This window comes from Garra rufa, chromosome 11, assembly GCF_049309525.1.
Source record: "Garra rufa chromosome 11, GarRuf1.0, whole genome shotgun sequence".
In the NCBI taxonomy this organism is placed as follows: Eukaryota; Metazoa; Chordata; class Actinopteri; order Cypriniformes; family Cyprinidae; genus Garra; species Garra rufa.
The window spans coordinates 32,030,692-32,050,988 of NC_133371.1; the positions used below are offsets into that span (position 1 = coordinate 32,030,692).

The 20,297-nt window shown below is 36.7% G+C and overlaps 1 protein-coding gene across 1 annotated transcript in view; it reads right to left on the reverse strand.

The window, feature by feature from the left end:
* Window positions 1-4,194: 4,194 nt before the first annotated feature.
* Window positions 4,195-20,297, reverse strand: part of LOC141345691 (plasmanylethanolamine desaturase 1) — a 39,284-nt gene continuing 23,181 nt past the window's right edge. Inside the window, exons 3-7 of the mRNA XM_073850581.1 lie at window positions 20,061-20,180; window positions 19,785-19,876; window positions 14,094-14,238; window positions 12,071-12,283; window positions 4,195-5,692 (exon numbers count right to left, since the gene is read on the reverse strand). Of these exons, the coding sequence (XP_073706682.1) occupies window positions 5,571-5,692; window positions 12,071-12,283; window positions 14,094-14,238; window positions 19,785-19,876; window positions 20,061-20,180 (692 nt within the window). The 3' untranslated portion in view covers window positions 4,195-5,570. The remainder of the gene's footprint in view (window positions 5,693-12,070; window positions 12,284-14,093; window positions 14,239-19,784; window positions 19,877-20,060; window positions 20,181-20,297) is intronic.

Here is a 20,297-nt window from a genome sequence, read left to right on the forward strand (position 1 = left end):
GAGCTCTACAACAGAATTAGAGAGCTCTCTAAATCAATTTTTATTAGTAATAATTCTAATTAAAGAGCTCTCTAATTCAGTTTTTACTAGTAAGAACTGAATTAGAGAGCTCTTTAATTCAATTACAGAGCTCTGCAATTAAACATATCTTTAATATGTTTTTTTACTAGTAAAAATTTAATTATAGGGCTCTGTAATTGCATTTTTACTAGTAATAATTAAATTAGAGAGCTCTCTAATTTGAATTGTTACTAGTAAAAACTGAATTAGAGAGCTCTTTAATTGGAATTATTAATAGTAAAAATTGATTTAGAGAGCTCTCTAATTGTAATAATTACTAGTAAGAATTCAACTGTAGAGCTCTACAATTAAAAATGAATGGAAATCAATGGAAACATATGACTAGTTAAAAATTAATTTGTAGAGCTCTCTAATTGGAATTGTTACTAGTAGGAATTGAATTAGAGAGCTCTGTAATTTGAATTGTTACTAGTAAAATTTAATTATAGAGATCTCTAATTATAATTGTTACTAGTAAGAATTTAATTGGAGAACTCACTAATTAGCATTGGTACTAGTAAAAATTGAATTATAGAGCTTTAGTAAAGTAAAAAAATCTTTCTAGTAAAAATGCAATTACAACGAGTAATGCATAGTATATTTTAGGCTAAAACGGCTTGCCATATACTGTATGGTTGAACCAATGTCAGATGGACTATTTTAGGACCTTTTTGTCTATCTATGCAGATGAGAAAGCTTTATAAGATTTCATCAAAATACCTTACTTCTCTGAAGATGGAAGGTCTTACGGGTTTGGAATGACAGAATTTTCATTTTTGTGTGAACTAACCCTTTCAGTTTCAATCTCTGCTCTAAATGTCACTACTCGGAATAATTAAGAAGGAACTGTTACATATTTCGTCTTTAGTTTTAATTTTACTTAAACACGATCCGTGGCCGAGTGATCAGCACACATGCTCCAACATATTGAGCTGTGGTGCTAGTAGAGTGTCCAACAGCATTTCCCCATCCTTTTCCCAATCATTCCCAGTGCTCTCTGCACTCTTCTGTGAATAAAAAGAGGAAGGAACTTGCCTCTAGCACTCTAATAGATGGCATCAAGGCTGTTATGCAAATCAGATGGTCTGTCCATCATTTGTCAGCATACCCTCACTGAAATGAAGCGTCAGAGATCCGGCTCTGTCACTCTGGACATGATTGGAAGCAAAACTGTCAAACTATTTGACACAGCCAACCACAGAAAGGCTCTGATTATGTGTCCGTCAGTAGACTGGTAGCTACAGCAGATGACTTCAGTATATTACAGAAAAGTCAAAAGTTAAGTCAAAAGTCAAAAGTTTACATACACCTTGCAGAATCAGCAAAATGTTCATTATTTTATCAAAACAAGAGAGATCATATAAAATGCATGTTATTTTTTTATTTAGTACTGACCTGAATAAGTTTTTTCAGAAGACATGTACATGGTTTACACACACTTGATTTTTAATACTGTGTTGTTACCTGAATGATCCACAGCTGTTTTTTGTTTGTTTGTTTTTAATAATACTTGTTCATGAGTTTCTTGTTTGTCTTGAACAGTTAAACTGTTCTTCAGAAAAATCCTTCAGGTCCCACAAATTCTTAGTTTTTTTTTTCAGCATTTTTGTGTATTTGAACCCTTTCCAATAATGACTGTATGATTTTGAGATCCCTTTTTTCAAGCTGAGGACAACTGAGGGACTCATGCAACTATTACACACAATGCATTAAGAGCTGGGGGTGAAAACATTTTACTTATTTTGTCATGTGTATTTTGACACATGTAAGTATCTTCTGTAGCTTCTGAAGGGCAGTACTAAATGAAAAAAATATGATATTTAGGCAAAATAAGAAAAATGTACACATCCTCATTCTGTTCAAAAGTTTTCACCACTGGCTCTTAATGCATTGTTTTTCCTTCTGAAGCATCAGTGAGTGTTTGAACCTACTGCAATAGTTGCATACGAGTCCCTCAGTTGTCCTCAGTGTGTAAAGATGGATCTCAAAATCATACAGTCATTGCTGGAAAGGGTTCAAATGCACAAATATGCTAAAAAAAAAAAAAAAAAGAATTTGTGGGACCTGAAGAACATTTCTTAAGAATAATGGGTAATTTAACTGTTCAGAACAAACAAGGGACTTATGAACAAGTATCATAAAAAAAAATAACAAAAAAAGAAAAAAAAAGAAAAACAGCTGTGGATCATTCAGGTAACAACACAGTATTAAAAATCAAGTGTATGTAAACCTTTAAACAGGTCCTTTTTATAAAATCAGCTATTATTTTTTCCTGTGGACTAAATGTAAACATCTTTTATGTGAAATATCTTATTCAGGTCAGTACTAAGTAAAAAAAAAACAGCATGCATGTTGTATGACCCCTCTTATTTTGGTAAAATAATTAACATTTTGCAGATTCTGCAAGGTGTATGTAAACTTTTGACCTGTATGGGTTTACTTAGATAATTTATAAAGTTATACTGTTAAGTATTCTTATTATTATCATCAATGTTGAAAACAGTTGTGCTGCGTAAAAGTTTTGTGGTAACCATCATACAGTTTTCCCAGGATTTTTCAAAGGAAAGTTCAAAAGAATGACATTTATTTAAAATAGACAGATAATCTTTCATAACAATATAGAAGTCTTTACTGTCACTTTTGATCAATTTAATGCATCTCGATAGACACCAAACTTTTGAATCTTAGTTTAAATATGCACATGAAAATAAAACTCAACTGACTCCAAAATTCATCAGAGACTTCCAGGAACAGTACTGCATTAAAGTGCAATCTGTAATTTCCAAAGCCTAGTGAATTTCTGCAGCTGAATCATGGCTAATTTGATAGTGTGTTATTGCAATCAGTGTTTGTTTTGTGGTTACATAATCTCTACTACATTCAGAGACTCAAGGGGAAGAAAATATTCACTGTTCTGCCTGTCCTATATACTGTAGATACTGCATTTTACTAATGCCAACATCATTATAAAAGAAGAATGTGAGAAGTATTTGCCACCAATTAGAACCAATCCTACTGCTGTCCTCATCACCAGGCCACAAAGGTCAGACTACCAAGCTGCCCAACAAGGCTTCTGTAAAAATGCAATGGCAATGTGCAGCTTTAAACATAAGATTTGTTTAAAGCACATTTCATATTACATAATACATATCATTTATCATTAAAGAAAACATTTTCTCAGACAGATCCAGAGCAGCATCTCTCAGTGCCCACAAGAGACCCTCTGCTGCAGGAAACAGGAAGCTGACAGGACAAACAATGCAGCACTGTTATAAAGACTGACAATGGCATTGTGCAATAGTTTGTCATCTATTGTTTTTATCTGAGAATCTTAAAGGTGTCATAAATGATTTTTTGTGCCTCCAGCACAACAGAAAAACCAAGGTTTTGAAAACACTTACCGCTTCTTCCGTTATAACAGTTCTGTCCAAACTTCACGTCAATGACAGAAAGCCTGATTTCTCGGGACACCTACTTCAAGTGATAGCTAGCAGGTTTAGAGTTCATTTGTGAATTATGTTAACTACAAATACATAGCAATCAGATAATTGTCATTCCACTATTGTCGGTAGTATAGGCATACCATGATTTCAGGTAATATATTATGGTACTGAATGTTTGCTTATTTCCCATGGTAGTATTATAATTATTTTAGTTAGCGAACATGGACTGAAAATGCAGTATCGTATCCTTCATTCAGCTGTGTGGACATTGTTCAGCAACCAGAGGGCGCTCTTAACTCATCATACGGTCCTCACGGTCCATCTTACATAAATTGCTAATTCCAATCAATTCTTTGCTTCAAATTATTAAATTAAGGTGGCAGTTTCGTGCTTTGCTGAATGAACCCCACTGAATCTCTCATAAACATTTTCTACTTGAGCAGAACAGAGCGTTAAGACGCTTGTAACTCATTGTTAAATCACCTCAAAGTACCCTGCAGATTTCCGGCGCAATTATCTTAGCAAAGCTCTGTAATTGTTTTACAGTCTCATTTTAACAAGGAGAACTAAATTTTTGCTTCTAACTTTGAGCAACATTTAAAAATCACTTGAGCTACAAGAAAAAAAAAACGAATAATAATCAAATGTTATTTATTAGATATTTATTAAATCATACAGCTAATAAAAACATTGGTTTAAGGCAGACTAGCAGCAAGCATTAGCTGCGAGATGGAAAGTAAGAACAAATGACAAATACAAGGCTGAAAGTTATATATTACCATGATTAAAAAAAAAAAAAAAAGCCAGACAATGAATCTCAAATTGTGGAGCTGCAACTGTAGCTGTTGTAAGAATGTGAGACAATTCATACTGAAATACTCTTTTTATAAAACCCTATTCTCTTCATTTTCCAGCTCAGCGCAAATGGAGATACATAAATCCACAGGAAATTCAAACAGTGTGTTTTTAGGCTTCATGATGAAGTATACGTGTGTAAATATGTGTGAAAGAGAAAACAGGGAGTGTATTTGGCTGTTTTTTGCTTTAGTTTTGCATGAAAAGTAGCCTACCATTGGTTAAATAGAGTGCATATATCATTCAATAAGAAAAAAACCAAAATGATTTTCTGTAATAAAGCTTCAAATTGACCTTTTCTAAAGTGACCTTCACTAGTACAACCTTTGCTAAACCGTTGTACCACAGGATACAGCAGGAGGACATCGCTAGCTAGACTGCTAAAACTACTCCAAATATCAATAACATGTCACGCTAACACACCATTGAGACGCAATCAATGTTCATCACCGCTAAGCCCCGGTAAGCTGATTAGAAGTAAGTGTAATGGGTTTGTACTTAAGGCCAACACGAGCTCAGAAAGAAACATTCAGGGAAAACATTCAGTTGGGTCAACTGAGCACTGACCACGCTGGTTGGCCAACAAAACCCTTTCCCTGCGTTTTGAAAAATGGATCCTCCACGCGTCCTTCGGAGGGTTTTAGCTCTGCCGAGATGCTTTTGAGTGTTTGAGATGGCGCCAAATCTTTTCTCGCAGTTTCTGGAATCAAATCCACATTTAATTGCTTCTCTCATTCCATGCACTGCTATGAAAACCATGCTGGGAAAATCACAACATGGTTTCGGTCCTCTGGAGAGCCCAACCTCCAGAAAACATACATTTTAACACACCGAAACGAGAAAGCACATGGAGATGGAGAAAAGAGTCTCTAGTCATTATCTCAACAGTTTGAAACCACCGTTTTGAACTTCATCTTGTCTTTCTACTATTTCAGTGCTTGTGGACATCTACAAAACAGAGGAGGAAGCCAGTAGAGGAGGAACAGGTGATGGCTTGTGTGTAGCAGACCTCGCTGACAGGAAAAGGCCCCAGCAGTAAGAGTGCTCTGTGGTTCTGTGCTGTACTGAAGACGGTTTAGGGGAGATGGACGACACGGGAACGTTACAGGACAGAGGTTTTGGGGTACAGAGGTAAGGCCCATATTCGGTTTCTGTTCCCCCTCGATAGGGGGAGACGTGGATGAGGGAGGGAGTTCAGTCCTTCTGTTCTGATCAGTCGGTTTTCTTGGCCCAGGCCATGTCGTCGCTGCGTGGCTTCTGACCCGTCAGTATCTCGATCAACCACTCCATCGTCCTCCAGAAACCCACTCTGTCCAGTGGGTAGTTCAACCACCCTGAGGGAGAGAATGATAGAGAAAGAGAAGCAGGGGTGTCAGGCAACGTTTATGAAGGGACATCAATGGCGGCAGCTAAGTGCCGTAGGCAAGATAAGACATGACAACAAAAGGAGAAAAAAAAAAAAGTTAACTTTAAAATAGCTATTAATATGAATGTAAGACTAGATAGTCAAGTGGTACAGATTAGCAGCAGAGACAGGATTTAAAATGAGACATACTGTACATATGTGTATGTACAATTTTTATTTAAATAAAATATAAAAACAAAAGAATATTATTATTCAGCAATATAAGATTTTTTGTTTCAAATAAATGCTGTTTTTTTCTATTTATTAAATCCTAAAAAAATGCATAATGGTTTAAAATATTTTAAATAATCTATTTTTATTTAAATAATTACAAATATACAATAATATTACTTAGCAGAAATGTATTACACTGATCAAAAGCAACAGTAAAATTTCTATTTCAAATAAATGCAGTTTTTTCTTTCTATTAATCAAATCCTGAACAAAAATGCATCATGGTTTAAAATATCATTTTAATTAATCTGTTTTTCTATACATCAAATCAAATAAAACATACAAATCAAAATAATCAAATAAAAAAGCATCATGGTTTAACATATTTTAATTAATCTACTTTTATTTAAATAAGAATGAAAATGAAAAAAATATAATGATATTCAACAAAAATGTATTAAATTGATCAAAAGCGACAGTAAGATTTCTATTTTTTCTGTTTCTGTTTTTTTACTTTCTATACATCAAATCCTTAAAAAAAATTATGGTTTAAAATAATAGTTCAATTTATTTATTTTTATTTTAAATAATAAAAATATAAAAACAATATAATAGTATTATTTAGCAGGAGTGAATTAAATTTAAAATAAATGCTGTTTTCCCAACTTTCATCAAATCCTAAAAAAAGGCAGCATTGTTAAAAAAATTTTAAATTAATGTTTTTATTTAAATAGTAAAATATAGAAACAATATAATAATAATAATAATAATAATAATAATAATAATATTCAACAAAAATTTATATTTTTTTTTACTTTCTATACATCAAATCCTGGGAAAAAATATCATGGTTTAAAATAAGTTTTTTAAAATAAGAAATTTAAAAACAGTATAATAGTATTATTCAGCAAGAGTGCATTAAATTGATCAAAAGTGACATCATTTCTATTTAAAATAAATGCTGTTTTGCCAACTTTTTATTCATTTTTTTTTAAATTAACCTGTTTTTATTTAAATAGTAAACTATAGAAACAACAAGATTTCTATTTCAAATAAATACCTTTTTTTCAACTTTCTATTCATTAAGTCATAAAAATGCATCATGGTTCAAAATAATATTTTAATTAATCTATAAAAATATATTATTATATTGTTTTCATTATTCAGCAAGAATGTATTAAATTGTGAAAAATCAAATCCTGAAAAAATGCATTGTTTGAAATAATAGTTCAATTCATCCATTTTTAAATAATAAAAATATAAAAAAACAATATAATATTATTCAGCAAGAATGTATTAAATTGATCAAAAGTGACAATTTTTATTTAAAATAAATGCTGTTTTTTCCCAACTTGCTATTGATCAAACCCTGCAAAAAATGCATCAAGGTTTAAAATAATATTTTTAATAATCTATTTTTATATAAATATTAAAAATATAAAAAAACAACATAATACTATTCAGCAAGAATGTATTAAATTGATCAAAAGTTATTTCCATTTCAAATAAATGTTGCTTTTCTTCAACTTTCTATTCAATCAATCAAAATAAATAAATCATGTTTTAAAATAATGTTTTAAATCATCTATTTATTTTAATAATGCTAATCTACAAACAATATAATAATATTATTCAGCAAGAATGTATTAAATTGATCAAAACACAGTTAGATTTCTATTTCAAATAAATGCTGTTTTTTTCCACCTTATATTTATCAAATCCTGAAAAAAAAAAAATGCATAATGGTTTCCACAAAAAAAACAAAGAAAAAGTAGCAGGAGCATTGTTGTTTTCAACTATGATGATGATAAAAAATATTTCTTGAGCAACAAATCAGCATCATTCAGAATGATTTCTGAAGGATCATGTGAGAAAATGGAAGAAATTCTAGATTAAAGGCTTCATATCATTACATTTTAATGAATGTATACATGTAAAGCATTAATATTGTATGTAGAATATCATAAAACAATCCTGCCAGAGTACTTTGAAATAGGAGTAAAACTAAAAAAGGAATCAAGAAAAGGTAAAACCAACCAGACAAATTTATTCCTCTTGCTGAATTACACACTTTCCTGAAAACTCACCAGCGAGAGAAAAGAGAGAATTGCAGGAAAGAGAGGGAGAGAACAGTAAGAGGGCAAGGCAAGCAAAAAGGAGAGAGCAAGGACAAAAGAGCAAGACAGGAAGAAAGAGGGGAAGGCACAGAGAACAACATCAAGAAGCGGTGAGACACAGAAGCTCCTGGATGGTGACTCCCAGGGGATGGACAGAAGATCAGGCGCTAGCAGTAGAGTAATGTACACACTTACTGCTATAAATATGTAGCAGCACCCCACCCCCAGCCAGCCAGCCCGCCTCAACTCCACTATGTACACACACACACTTCTGTTGTGCTTACAGACATGCATTCCATTGGGTTTTGACAAGAAAACCATTTCAACCATACACGCACAAGACATTTAGACGTTTAACACACAAAACCATGCAGGACAAAGTTCAAAGCAGTGACAAACGGTTCATCAGCCTAGGCGAATAATCAGGCATTTGGCCATTTGGAGATTATTGGCTGATAATCATGTACACTTGAGAGATTAACAGAAGTCCACTTTGTCAATTCCAAATTCTACTGTCAGCTTTAGGCCCCGTTTTAAATGAAAAACTTTTTAAAATGAAAACACTAGCATTTTTACTGCGTTTCAGAAACAATCTCAGTCTACACTACAAAACCGAAAATGCAGGTCACATGACTATTAAGTCTGCGTATATCATCAAGGATGTCTTATTTAAGAAAAGTAACTACAATAAAATGGACTGCTATTCCTTGGGGTGTAAAAATACTGTAATTTCTTTTTTATACTTTGCAATTTAGCGGTTACTTTTCTTAAACGAGCCTCCGAAATGAGAAGCAACAAATGTGACCCTGGAACTAGTGTAAATGTGAAGCCAGAGTAGTGTAAACGACAGGTGTAACCATAGCAAAAGTTATGCATTTTAAAAAGGAAATGCACTTTTGTAAATATAACTTTATTCAACTGATGTATTGAATGATGTAGTGAAGACTTAACCATTAAGATGTTTTTTAAGTTCAACAAGTTTGTGTATATGCAATTTGCTATCATTCAATTGTATTAAAGATATTAGCATTCTATCGGCCATTGGCCTCTAGATATTTTTATTGGCCAATGAAAACCCATATCGGTCAACCATTAGTTTAAAGTTCTTGTACAATTGCTAAAAACTTATAAAAAAAGATTATAAAGATAAAAACAACTTCATGTATGAATGTAAAAACTCACATACTTGTCTCTATCATGAAAACAGTCTCAAAAACAACCATAATACTACTGTACCATACTATAGTAGTATGGCTGGACGGTATATCTAATATATATTAAATATTACCATATTTAATATATCTCAATATTTATTTATTTGCTACAGTATTAAACTGTGATTGCTTTATCAGTTAGAGGAACACCATTACAACCAACTGTAAAATCAAAACATCATAACAGTTAAAAATCAAACCATTTTCACAGTAATATGGAAAACCTTATGTAATATGTTTATGTAATAAACATCAATATTTTCTATACAAATCTATATATAGAACAAAAAGGTTTGTTCTCATTGGTCAACCAAAGACAGTTGGGCTGCTGTTTACCATATTCAAAGCGCTCTATGTATGCCATGTCTCTTCAGAACAAGTTGGATTTTATTTACAATTTTATTAACTTTCTAAAGCGCCAACATTTTGGTGGAATGGGCTTCAAAAATAGGACAGAATTCTCTCAGATGTTATTCAAAATGTCTTCATTTCTGTTTTGAAGATGAACAAAAGTTTGGTTTTGGAACAACATAAAGGGTGAGTAATTAAAGATTTTTATTTTAGGGTGAACAGGCATAGTTCACCCAAAAATGAAAATTTTGTCATTAATTACTCACCATCATGTCGTTCCAAACCCGCAAGACCTTCGTTAATGTTTGAAACACAAATTAAGATATTTTTGATGAAATCTGGGAGCTTTCTGTCTTGCATAGACCACAACGCAACTGACACATTCAAGGCCTAGAAAGGTAGCAAGGACGTCATTAAAATAGTCCATGTGACATCAGTGGTATTTTGTTTGTTTTTTTTCACACATAAAGTATTCTCGTAGCTTCATAACATTACAGTTGAACCACTGATGCCACATGGACTATTTTAATGATGTCCTTACTACCTTTCTGGGCCTTGAACATGTCAGTTGCATTGCTGGGTCAAAAAGCCATTGAATTTCATCAAAGGGCCCATTTACTCCTGGTCACTTCATGTGTTTTTACTGATCGGATATCTATCCGATTTGTTAAAGCATTTCCATTTACTCTTGGCTACATAAATGTGTCTTTACAAAACAGATATAAATCCAGTCTTCAATTCCCGCACTATATGCAAATCATTTCAAGATCAAAAAACCGCAACAGGAGAGAGCGCGGCATCAGCACTGGAAAGAGTGCTTAGTCTCATTACTTTTAATAAAGATGATTGTATGTTGAGCATCTACGACTTACTTTCAGTTTCATTTGTGGCAGTTTGCGTGTCGGCTTGCTACATGACATGCCATATAGCCTATAAACATATTTATTATTTCAATACTTTTAAATAAATTTGGATTACACTTGCCCAGTTTCGTCTGGGCAAGTGTGCGAATGCGGCCCAGACCACCTTCTGAAGTTTAAGCGATTGGATTTAAATGTGTCTTAAAAGCTATCCGATCAGAGAAAACGCATGAAGTGACCAGGTATAAACAAGCCTATAAATATTTTAATTTGTGTTCTGAAGATGAACGAAGGTCTTACGGGTTTAGAACGACATGAGGGTGAGTAATTAATGACAGAATTTTCGGTTTTGGGTGAACTATCTTTATTATCCTAACTACTAATATTATCCTGATATTCACAGTAATTTTGATGGTACAGTACCACAGTATTTCCACCTTACATTACCATGGTACCTCCACTGTTTTGTTTTCAGCGCCCCCTGATTGTGACATCACATGGTCATCCATTGCCCTTGTATGTCTGTATATAAGCACCACACTGTTCCTCGGTCATGTCGGTGTCACCTGCGTGTGTGTGTGTGTGTGTGTTTGTACCCTCTCTCAACAGTGACCCTTTTGGTGCAGGAGGAGAGCAGAACAGCTCATCATGTTTGTTTGATTTTTCATCTTTGTCAAACCCACACCACCCCCACCCCCCCTCCGCGCAAGCCTATTTGTTAGCACTGACAGCAGGTTAGCATTAAATATACATGGAGGTTGTCAGCCACTGGCACACACAAAGGCGGGCCCCGGCCCCCGGGGACTCGGGCAGGGAGGGTGGAGGAGCAGGGCTCACGCAGAGAGAGACTCCCAAGTGTGCACGTTTGTGTATGTGAGCGAGAGAGAGAGACCCTTTCCTCTCCCTTCATCAGCGTCTCCCAGTGGGATCAGGGAGCAGCAGTGGAAAGGAAAGAGGGAGGGTCAAAAGGACCGGTCTGTGCTCTGGAGCATGCGTGCACACACACATCTGTCGTCCGCTGGGGCGCAGGGTGACGCACAAGCATCCTCGCTTCCCTCTCTCCCAGAGACGCACGTCGCATACTGAGTGCTCGAGCTATCATGGGAGTTTAATGCCTTCACACACACACACACACTTATGTGTGAACACACACAGCTGACTTTAAAAAAGTTATTTTAACCCACTCTTTACAGCTACTGGTGATGCAGGCCACGCTCCGTGGAAGAATCCTTGCCAGATACTGTAGATTACCATGATCAGCTACATAAAAGACTCTCAGAGAAAGTTCACCTACCTCATCTGAATCTGATTTAGTATGTATTGTTGTTGTAAAGACGCCTACGGGACTCTGGGTATATTTAAAGGTATAGTTCACCCAAAAAAAGTAGTATTGTTTTTAATGCTTCCACTGTTTTTGTTGTTGTTTTGGACCCCGCTGAGTTTCACCGTATTGACAAAAAACATCTACTTTTGTGTTTTGACATGACAAGGCATGAGGGTGAGTAAATAATAACAGATTTCTCATTTTTTTGGGTGAACTATCTCTTTAAGACAAGGCTTCCGCCTCATCAAGTGAAGCATACGTGCGTACCTGTGGTGATGCAGTAGTACGTCTCATGTGGCGACACATGATGGATCCGGTGGTGCTTTCGTGGCAGCACTAGGTGGCAGTCCTGCAGTAGTGTGACCCAGCGTGGCAGGCCGAAGTAGGAGTGGGACCACTTGTGGATCTGATTAGTCATGGTTACAAAGACCGCCAACGCAAAAACAAAACATTCCCAGGGGTAGGACTCTGCAAGGGCATCTGGGAAAGAGAGATAGCGTAAGGGAGAGGTGGAGGGAGAGATAAAGGAACAATGGCAAAAGGTGGAGAGAGAGGGAGATAAAATTATATGCAAATTAATACAACATGCCCTAACTCTGTAGTAAAATGCTAGCTTTACCCTTTAGCATGAGAAACATCAAATCAAATTGACCTTTCAACTTTCTTAGGGTAGTGAAGATTACCAGCAACAGAAATGTTTGAATTCAATTCAATTCAATTCCGTGGAATGCAAGGAATTTTATCCAATGAAACTTCTGTCACCATTTACTTAATCTCATGTTTTTCTAAAACAAGAATGATGATAATCCATAAATGTGACCCTGGACCACAAAACCAGTCATAAGGGTCAATTTTTTGAAAATGAGATTTCTGAAAGCTGAATAAATAAGCTTTCCATTGATGTATGGTTTGTTTTTGTAAAAAAAAAAAAAAAGGGACACTAATGCTGTTGGGTTTAAATACAACTTGTGTGTGATATTCAAGGTCTTATAAACTGATATGTTAGTTTTGTGCAAGAAACAAATGAAATTTAAATTTACTTAAGGAGGAAAGAATGTCATACAGGTTTGGAATAACGCAAGTGTGAGCATGAGTACAGGACGTGATCAACTCCATAACTCACTCATAACTCAATATCAAAATATTTATTGCAATAAAAAAACTAAATATGTAAACAAATAAATGTGGTTAAAATTCAAGCCATTTTCACAAAGCAATAATAAACCCCTTAAAAAGCAAACTCAAAACAAACAGCATCAAGCACGTACTGTTGAGCTTCCATTTACAATAATCAGTGTGCTGTATGTAAATTGTGTCTCTTCAGAAGACTTGGATTATACCACTCGATATGGATATTTTTACGAGTGAGAGTTTTGGTGGAATGGATATTCAATAGAGGGAAGGACTTACGAGTTTGAAGCAATGTGAGGTTGGATAATTGCTGACAAATTTTTTTCTGTGTGAACTATTAATTCAATGCCCAAATATATATATATATAGTAGTTAGTAGTTTAGTTATATATGTAGTTTCAAACCTGTAAGACCTTTGTCCATCTTCATCTTCAGAACACAAATTAAGATATTTTTCATGAAATCAGAGAGCTTTCTGACCCTGCACAGACGGCAGAGCGACTGACACATTCAAGGGTCATAAAGGTAGTAAGAACAAAAATAACGACTTTATTCAACAATTTCTTCTCTTCAGTGTCAATCTCTGCCGCACATTCATTAAAGTCCTTACTACCTTTCTGGCCCTTGAATGTGGTAATTACATTGCTGTCTTTGCAGGGTCAAGCTCTTGAACTTCATCAAAAATATTTTCTTTTTTTTTTCTAAAGACGAACAAAGATCTTACGGGTTTGGAACAACATGAGGTTGAGTATTTTTGGCTAAGCTATCCCTTTAAAATTTTCTAAATATATGGAAAATTTCTGCACTCAGGACATTCTGTTAAATTTCCCCTCATGTGTTATAAGGAGGAAAAAAGAAAAAAAGTCATACAGGATTGGAATAATGTGAGCATGAGTACAAAATGACAATTTTCATTCTTTGGCTGAGCTGCTCCTGTAACCCATGCAGGGCAAAAATGGAACTGAGAACATTTTACCCTTTTCAAACCATATTCTCGTTTGTCGATTTCCCAATTTCTAGGTATTTTAAGATGAATATGGGACACGCCGAAGGCTCCAGTACAAGGAGTCGAACTCGGGTCAGACTCATTGGTTCTAAAATAGTCACGCTGACTCACTCTCACGACACATTGGAAAAGTGAGTGGATGTGTGTGTGTACCTGGTGGGTAGGAGAGGAATTTATAGGCCATGTGGGCCAGAGGCAGGATGGTGATCATGCAGTTGTCTCCATTAGTCTCTATGAAGTCATGCCGTGTGATAGCCGTTGGATCAATGTGGTGCTCCCGGAACGGGCGAATAAATGCCTGAATGGAAAGAGAGAGGTAAAGAGAGATGGGGGGGGGGGGGGGGAGCAGGGGAAAGGGAGGTTAAGGTTCAATTGAAAAACGGGCAGGGGTGTCTAGGGCTGTGATTTAGATCCATTACCCTGTGGTAATGAATGGGTACGTCTACGATAAAGACAGTGCAGGGTCAAACTAGAAGCTACTGTTGTGTTACAGTCAGAGACTGTAGGTGTAAGAACACTGGATGTGCACTTTACAGTGAGAAATAAAAAAGAAGAGGAGTTTAAACTAAAATATTCAGTAAACCAGAAGTTTCCCTTTTGATAATGACCCAGAAGCCCACAGAAAATCTGTTTAGAAACATCAGTCATAAAGTTCTACACATTTGACACCCTTGCAACTTTTTAATATTATAGCTCATTTTATCATTCTTTCAGCTACTGTATAAGAATGGGTCACAATGGTTTGCAACAGGCCAAATAACCAAATAAACCAAATAACTTCTGTGCCATTTCATTGAACTCTAGATACACAACTAGATGTTTGTGAAAGAATATGCCTTGCGTATTTATAGTTAAAGGAGTAGTTCACTTTCAGAACAAGAATTTACAGATAATGTACTCACCCCAGGATGTTTTTGTCTTTCTTTCTTCAGTCGTAAAGAAATGTTTTTTTTTTTTTTAGTAAAACATTTCAGGATTTCTCTCCATTTCTCTCCAAATTTTCATCTTGCCGAACTAGCAAGACGAAAATTTGAGGTTAAGAAGTATTTAAATTGTAAATGTTTTTTGAAAATAACCGATCATTTTGCTAGATAAGACCCTTTTATCCTCGGCTGTGATCGTTTAGAGCCCTTTGAAGCTGCATTCTGGAAGTTCACACTCGGGGGCACCATAGAAGTCCATTATATGGTGAGAAATCCTGAAATGTTTTATTCAAAAAACATAATTTCCTTACGACTGAAGAAATAAAGACATGAACATCTTGGATGACAAGGGGGCGAGTACATTATCTGTAAATTTTTGTTCTGAAAGTGAACTACTCCTTTAAGAAAGATTAGTTAACTAGGCTATTTAAAAAAATATGCAGTTTTTCGTATTCGTCCCAGTGTAGCAAGCACATGTTTTCCACAAAAATCAGCCCTGAAAATGCGAAAAGGCAGATTTCGTTCCGGATCTGGCCGTAAGACAGGGCTGGGTGGGGTTAGATGTTGACTGATAGACGCAAATTGGCGTGTTGGCGGTACTAGGTCCTAAATGAAAGATGACGCATGCAGCACGAGCTACACGTTATGGAGCGGAGAGATAACCTGGCATTAAACAGCACTTCCCCACGGCTCAGATCCAGCATCATGAAAAACCATAACCCAGCAGCACCTGTCACTCACGCCCAGGAGCGCTGCTTTGAGACGGGCACCCGTCTGCGACCGCGCGGGTGTCGCAAAATGAAAGGGAGTAAGAGAAAGGATCGTATAAGCACAAAGGAAAATACAAGAATGAAGGTAATTTATTTTCCACATAAAAAGGAGGAATCGTTTGGAGCCACATTACCATAGCGTTTCAGAGACGGAGCGCGGGGGGAAAAATGTCATTATCGCGTGTTTGTGGGCTGAACTCAATCACACCTATATCTGAGAGCGCGTGGCGACACTCTGCTGGAGCGGAGAAAACTATCTGTTGATATTTCGACAATTATGTTCCCTCCTGTTCTCCTCGTTTCCTTTCCGTCTCTCTGTGCGCGAGATTAAAAGAGCGCTAAGCCCCAGACAGCACACGGCGTGCATGTCGACTCACCGGCACGCTGCGGCAAACCTGTGCCTCGCCGCCGCTAATCCCACACCGTTTAACGGCCTGCCTCGCCTCGCCTCACCCGCCTTCTGCCTAATCACGACTCACATCTTCGGATTGCCCTAGCAACCCAGCCAAAGACCAGAGCCCGTCCTCCCCCACCCTTAACCCAGAGCGCACATGAGAGATCCATTTCATTTCTCTAGCCTTTTTCCTCCTCCCTACGCTCTTTGCTCTTAAGTGCCTGTTTAATCACGGTCATTAATGATTCTCCCTCAAGTTGGTGCTTCTTGTTTGAACATGTGGACAAAAAGCCATATATATCGGTCCGCTAAGTGCCGCCTTTAATCTGCTGGTTAAGGGTCTTAAAGCGCTGCGTTCTGGATGTCTGTAAATTCCCTCGCTTTTTTTGAAGTTTGATCACTCCCAGGTGGCAGATCCTAATTATCCTCGACAGCAGAAGGATCGGCGGTGGCTGCGGAGCCGGGTGGAAACCCCTTCACGGTGGGGCGGTGTGGCCGAGCCGTTTTACAGCACAGACGGACGATGATGAAAGCGAGAGAACGCGGGCCCTTCGGCCTGACCCACAGCGGGAGCTGGACGGGCCGTTCAGATGACCTGCTCTCTACAATCCTGCTCTCGCCCTCAAAGTATTAGCCGTGTAGGACAATTGAGGGCCTCAATGACCAGCATGTAAACATGCCCTTTTTTAGTGGGCAGTATGGTCAAAACCATGCTACATCAGTACCATAATGGACAATATTAAAGAATCTTAAATGAGCAATTATCTCAGAAAAACTTGATTATAATTGATCAGTCCATACCGATAATAAACATCATTTAAGGACCGCTCTTCCTGGTATTTGAGGCCGGTGTTAGGGCTGTTTGATTCTGATTTTTTTTTTTTGGAATCTATTAGAGAACCAGCAATCGTAAGCAAATACACTAAAAACACTCATTTATGGATATGCATTTATCGCATGGTTGGAGCAAGAGCATAACATGTCTAGAATGCATGTGCACAGTTCAGTTTAATGATTAAGTTTACTTTAACTTTATGCCATTGCACAGAATGTGCAAAGCAAACTGTATCTCGAAATAATCACAAGTTTACTCCAGACTCACTCCGATCCCTTTGTCATCCAAAATGTTCATGTTTTTCCTTTCTTCAGTAGAAAATGAATTAAGGTTTCTAAGGAAAATATTCCATAATTCTTCTCCATATAGTGGACTTTTGGGATCAATCAACGGGTTAAAGGTCCAAATTGCAATATCAATGCAGCTTCAAAGCGCTCTACATGATCCCAGCTGAGGAATAAGGGTCTTATCTAGTGAAACGATTGGTCATTTTCTAAAAAACAAATTCGATTCATATACTTTTTAAATGCAAATGCTCATCTTGCACTACCTCAGCATCCACGACTGCATTATGTAGTCATGTCGGAAAGGTCACGCGTGATGTAGGCAGAAGTACCGACCCAGTGTTTACCAAGCAAACGTGCAAAAAAAAAAAAGGACAATCAAATGCGCTTCACAAAAAAAGGTAAAACAACGATCTCCAACAATTTTGAAGTTGGAGGAGAAAATGAAATGGAGTTTTTTGCCTTTTTGAACCAAAGTACACAGACGTGACCTTTCCAACGTGATTACCTAATGCGTAAAGTCATAGACACACAGAACAGAGGTTGTGCAAGACAAGCATTTGTGGTTAAAAAGTATATATTTTTTTTCTACTTGATGGAATCAATTCCAAACTTTCGAATCAACTCTTGAGTCCCAAAGCTTCGAAATGTATTTTTTTTAGAATCGATTCCTAGCCCTAACAGGTGCTTCTTTCATGTCTTGAATCACACCACAAAAACGCTCTTACGTTTCGTTCAAACACAGCTTATGTCATCCTGCACCTCAGTTATTGATTGTATTCACTGTAAAATGAAACCAAAGTACATCATGGTTAATAGTAGGCCTACAATAATACTGTTAAAGTGTTCTTGTTGCTACAATGATTGTTTAGTACACTGTAATGGATTATAAGATAAACAAGATTTTAAAATGGTTACTTCTCAAATCAATATTTCATGTCCCCCCCATTATTACGTGGTGAAAAGCTGTGTAATAATTGATGGATCTGTCTGTTTTTCAAACTATACATTATAAATGCTGCTAAGCCTGAACAGACTGATTTTTGTTTTTAGTGTATTTTATATATTTATTATTTAAACTTAATGCACTATATATATATATATAAAATTAGTTGAACTTAGGGATGTGCACGAGTACTTGATTAATCGATTAATCGATTAATCGAACCCATCAGCGACGATCGAGCATGAAAATGACGATCGATTGGCTCTAAAAATGCATTTTTTAAATTTAAACTACTTTCATTCTTTCTGATTGGTTATGCTGGTATTTGGGCGGTAGTCAGATATTTGATTGGTTACGGCTGTGAGAAGTTACGGTCTAGAGACAAGACCAGAGCACAGAGCGAAAATGGCTTCTAAAGCTCGCAGGGCTTCAGTTGCCATTGTTTTAAAGTAACGGGAGAAGCACATACACTACTTTATGATTGGCATGTAGTTCAAGCTCACATGAATTTTGTGTAGATAAATACAATGTTTTAATATAACATTTACATATTTATGCATCTAGGCTGTGATTAATTTTATATACAATGCATCATGTAGAAAAAGCGCTTCAGCTTCACCTCATGCTGTTATTTCTTTTAAATGTTTACTGTATACTGTGATGCAAACGCCCCGCCCCTTGCTTAAACTCCACCCCCAATTAATCGAGTACTCGTTTGCCAAACCTGTGGATTACTCGAAATGAAATATGATCAGAAATGCCCATCCCTAGTTGAACTCTTTTAATTTTTCTGTATTTAACATATCAAGGTATAAACGCTATAGCAGACTAATTGGAGTTACACAGTATAAGGCGTCATACCGCCCAGTCCTATAGGACGCCATCTCTATAGAACACACATCAGCCAGAGAACAATAGGAAAGATTGGTGTTACTCAAAGGACAGGCCTCAAGCTGTGAAAATTTCATTGCCGCACTCATTGTCAAGTGTATTCTGATCATTGCTAAACCTGTATACTTGTCATTTCCTTTCACTGTAATCAAATTTAACAGTCCATATTTCCAGAAGTAGCCTAATAATTGGCACACGGGACCGGATTTAGCTTAGGTTAGCCATTTTTCTACTGCCAGTCTACTGCCCCCTTCCACATAATAGCACAATGACCCCTGTCAGCACAAAAACACATAAATGCTCCCAGATTCATGGCCCCTACTTGTCCGACATAGAAAGCAAGTGTCGGCTGCTTTTTAATTGGACAGCGAGGGGGTGACCTTTTCTCTGATTGGGCAAGGAGAGTACGACCGTACTATGCATTAATGCAACCCTCCTGAGTATCCCCAGCACCCTTTGGGGTTGAGAGTGGGTGGGGTTAAGATGTGGCGCTCCAGGAAAGCAGGAAGGGCTGAACTCCCCAGGGTAGAGATGGCATTTCGCACTCGCCGTTTTTTGAGCCTGGTAAACCACAACAGGCCAATAGAGCAAAAGCTGATATGAAAATTAAACAGGGTAATTTGTTAAAATCAAACAAGATACTACGCTTAGAGACCACACTGTGCATATGAGTGTGTGGCAAATGCACGTGTGCCAGAAAGATGGTGCCATTGTACCTAAATGTGTCAGCCAATCACATTCATATAGTGTAAAGAGAGTTATGCCATACATACTGGACTATGCATAGGCCTTGGTCCTTACCTTCCCAATTACTGGGATGTCCACTGAACCCCATGTATCAGCTCCCCAATGTACGATCCCAGAGGCAAAGTCTGCTGTCACAATACCAGTCACTTTGAGAGAAAAAAAGAGGCTGTTAAATTTTTTGAGTACTGCAATAAAAGTGAGCATGAGACCATGACATAGCAAAACGTGCACTACAACCAGTGGGTTTCTGTAGCGATAATGACAGCAGAACTTTATTAGAAAACAAAAGAAAGACATAAACAGAAAGGTCATGAAAAATATAAGCCTTACCAATGCCAAAGATGATTCTGTAGATGTGCACTGTGGAGAAGTTGAGGAAGAGAAAAGAGAGGTTTACAATGAAGAGCGAGAGGCACAGAACCACACAGATCCACTCCTGCAGCCGCTTTCCTATAGGAAAAAAACATATAAACGTACATTAGTGCATACTCTCTTTTCATTAGCACTAAAACAAAGAAAATCGGTTTAAAATTTTCTATCATTTAACCCATAAGACCTTCGTTTGTC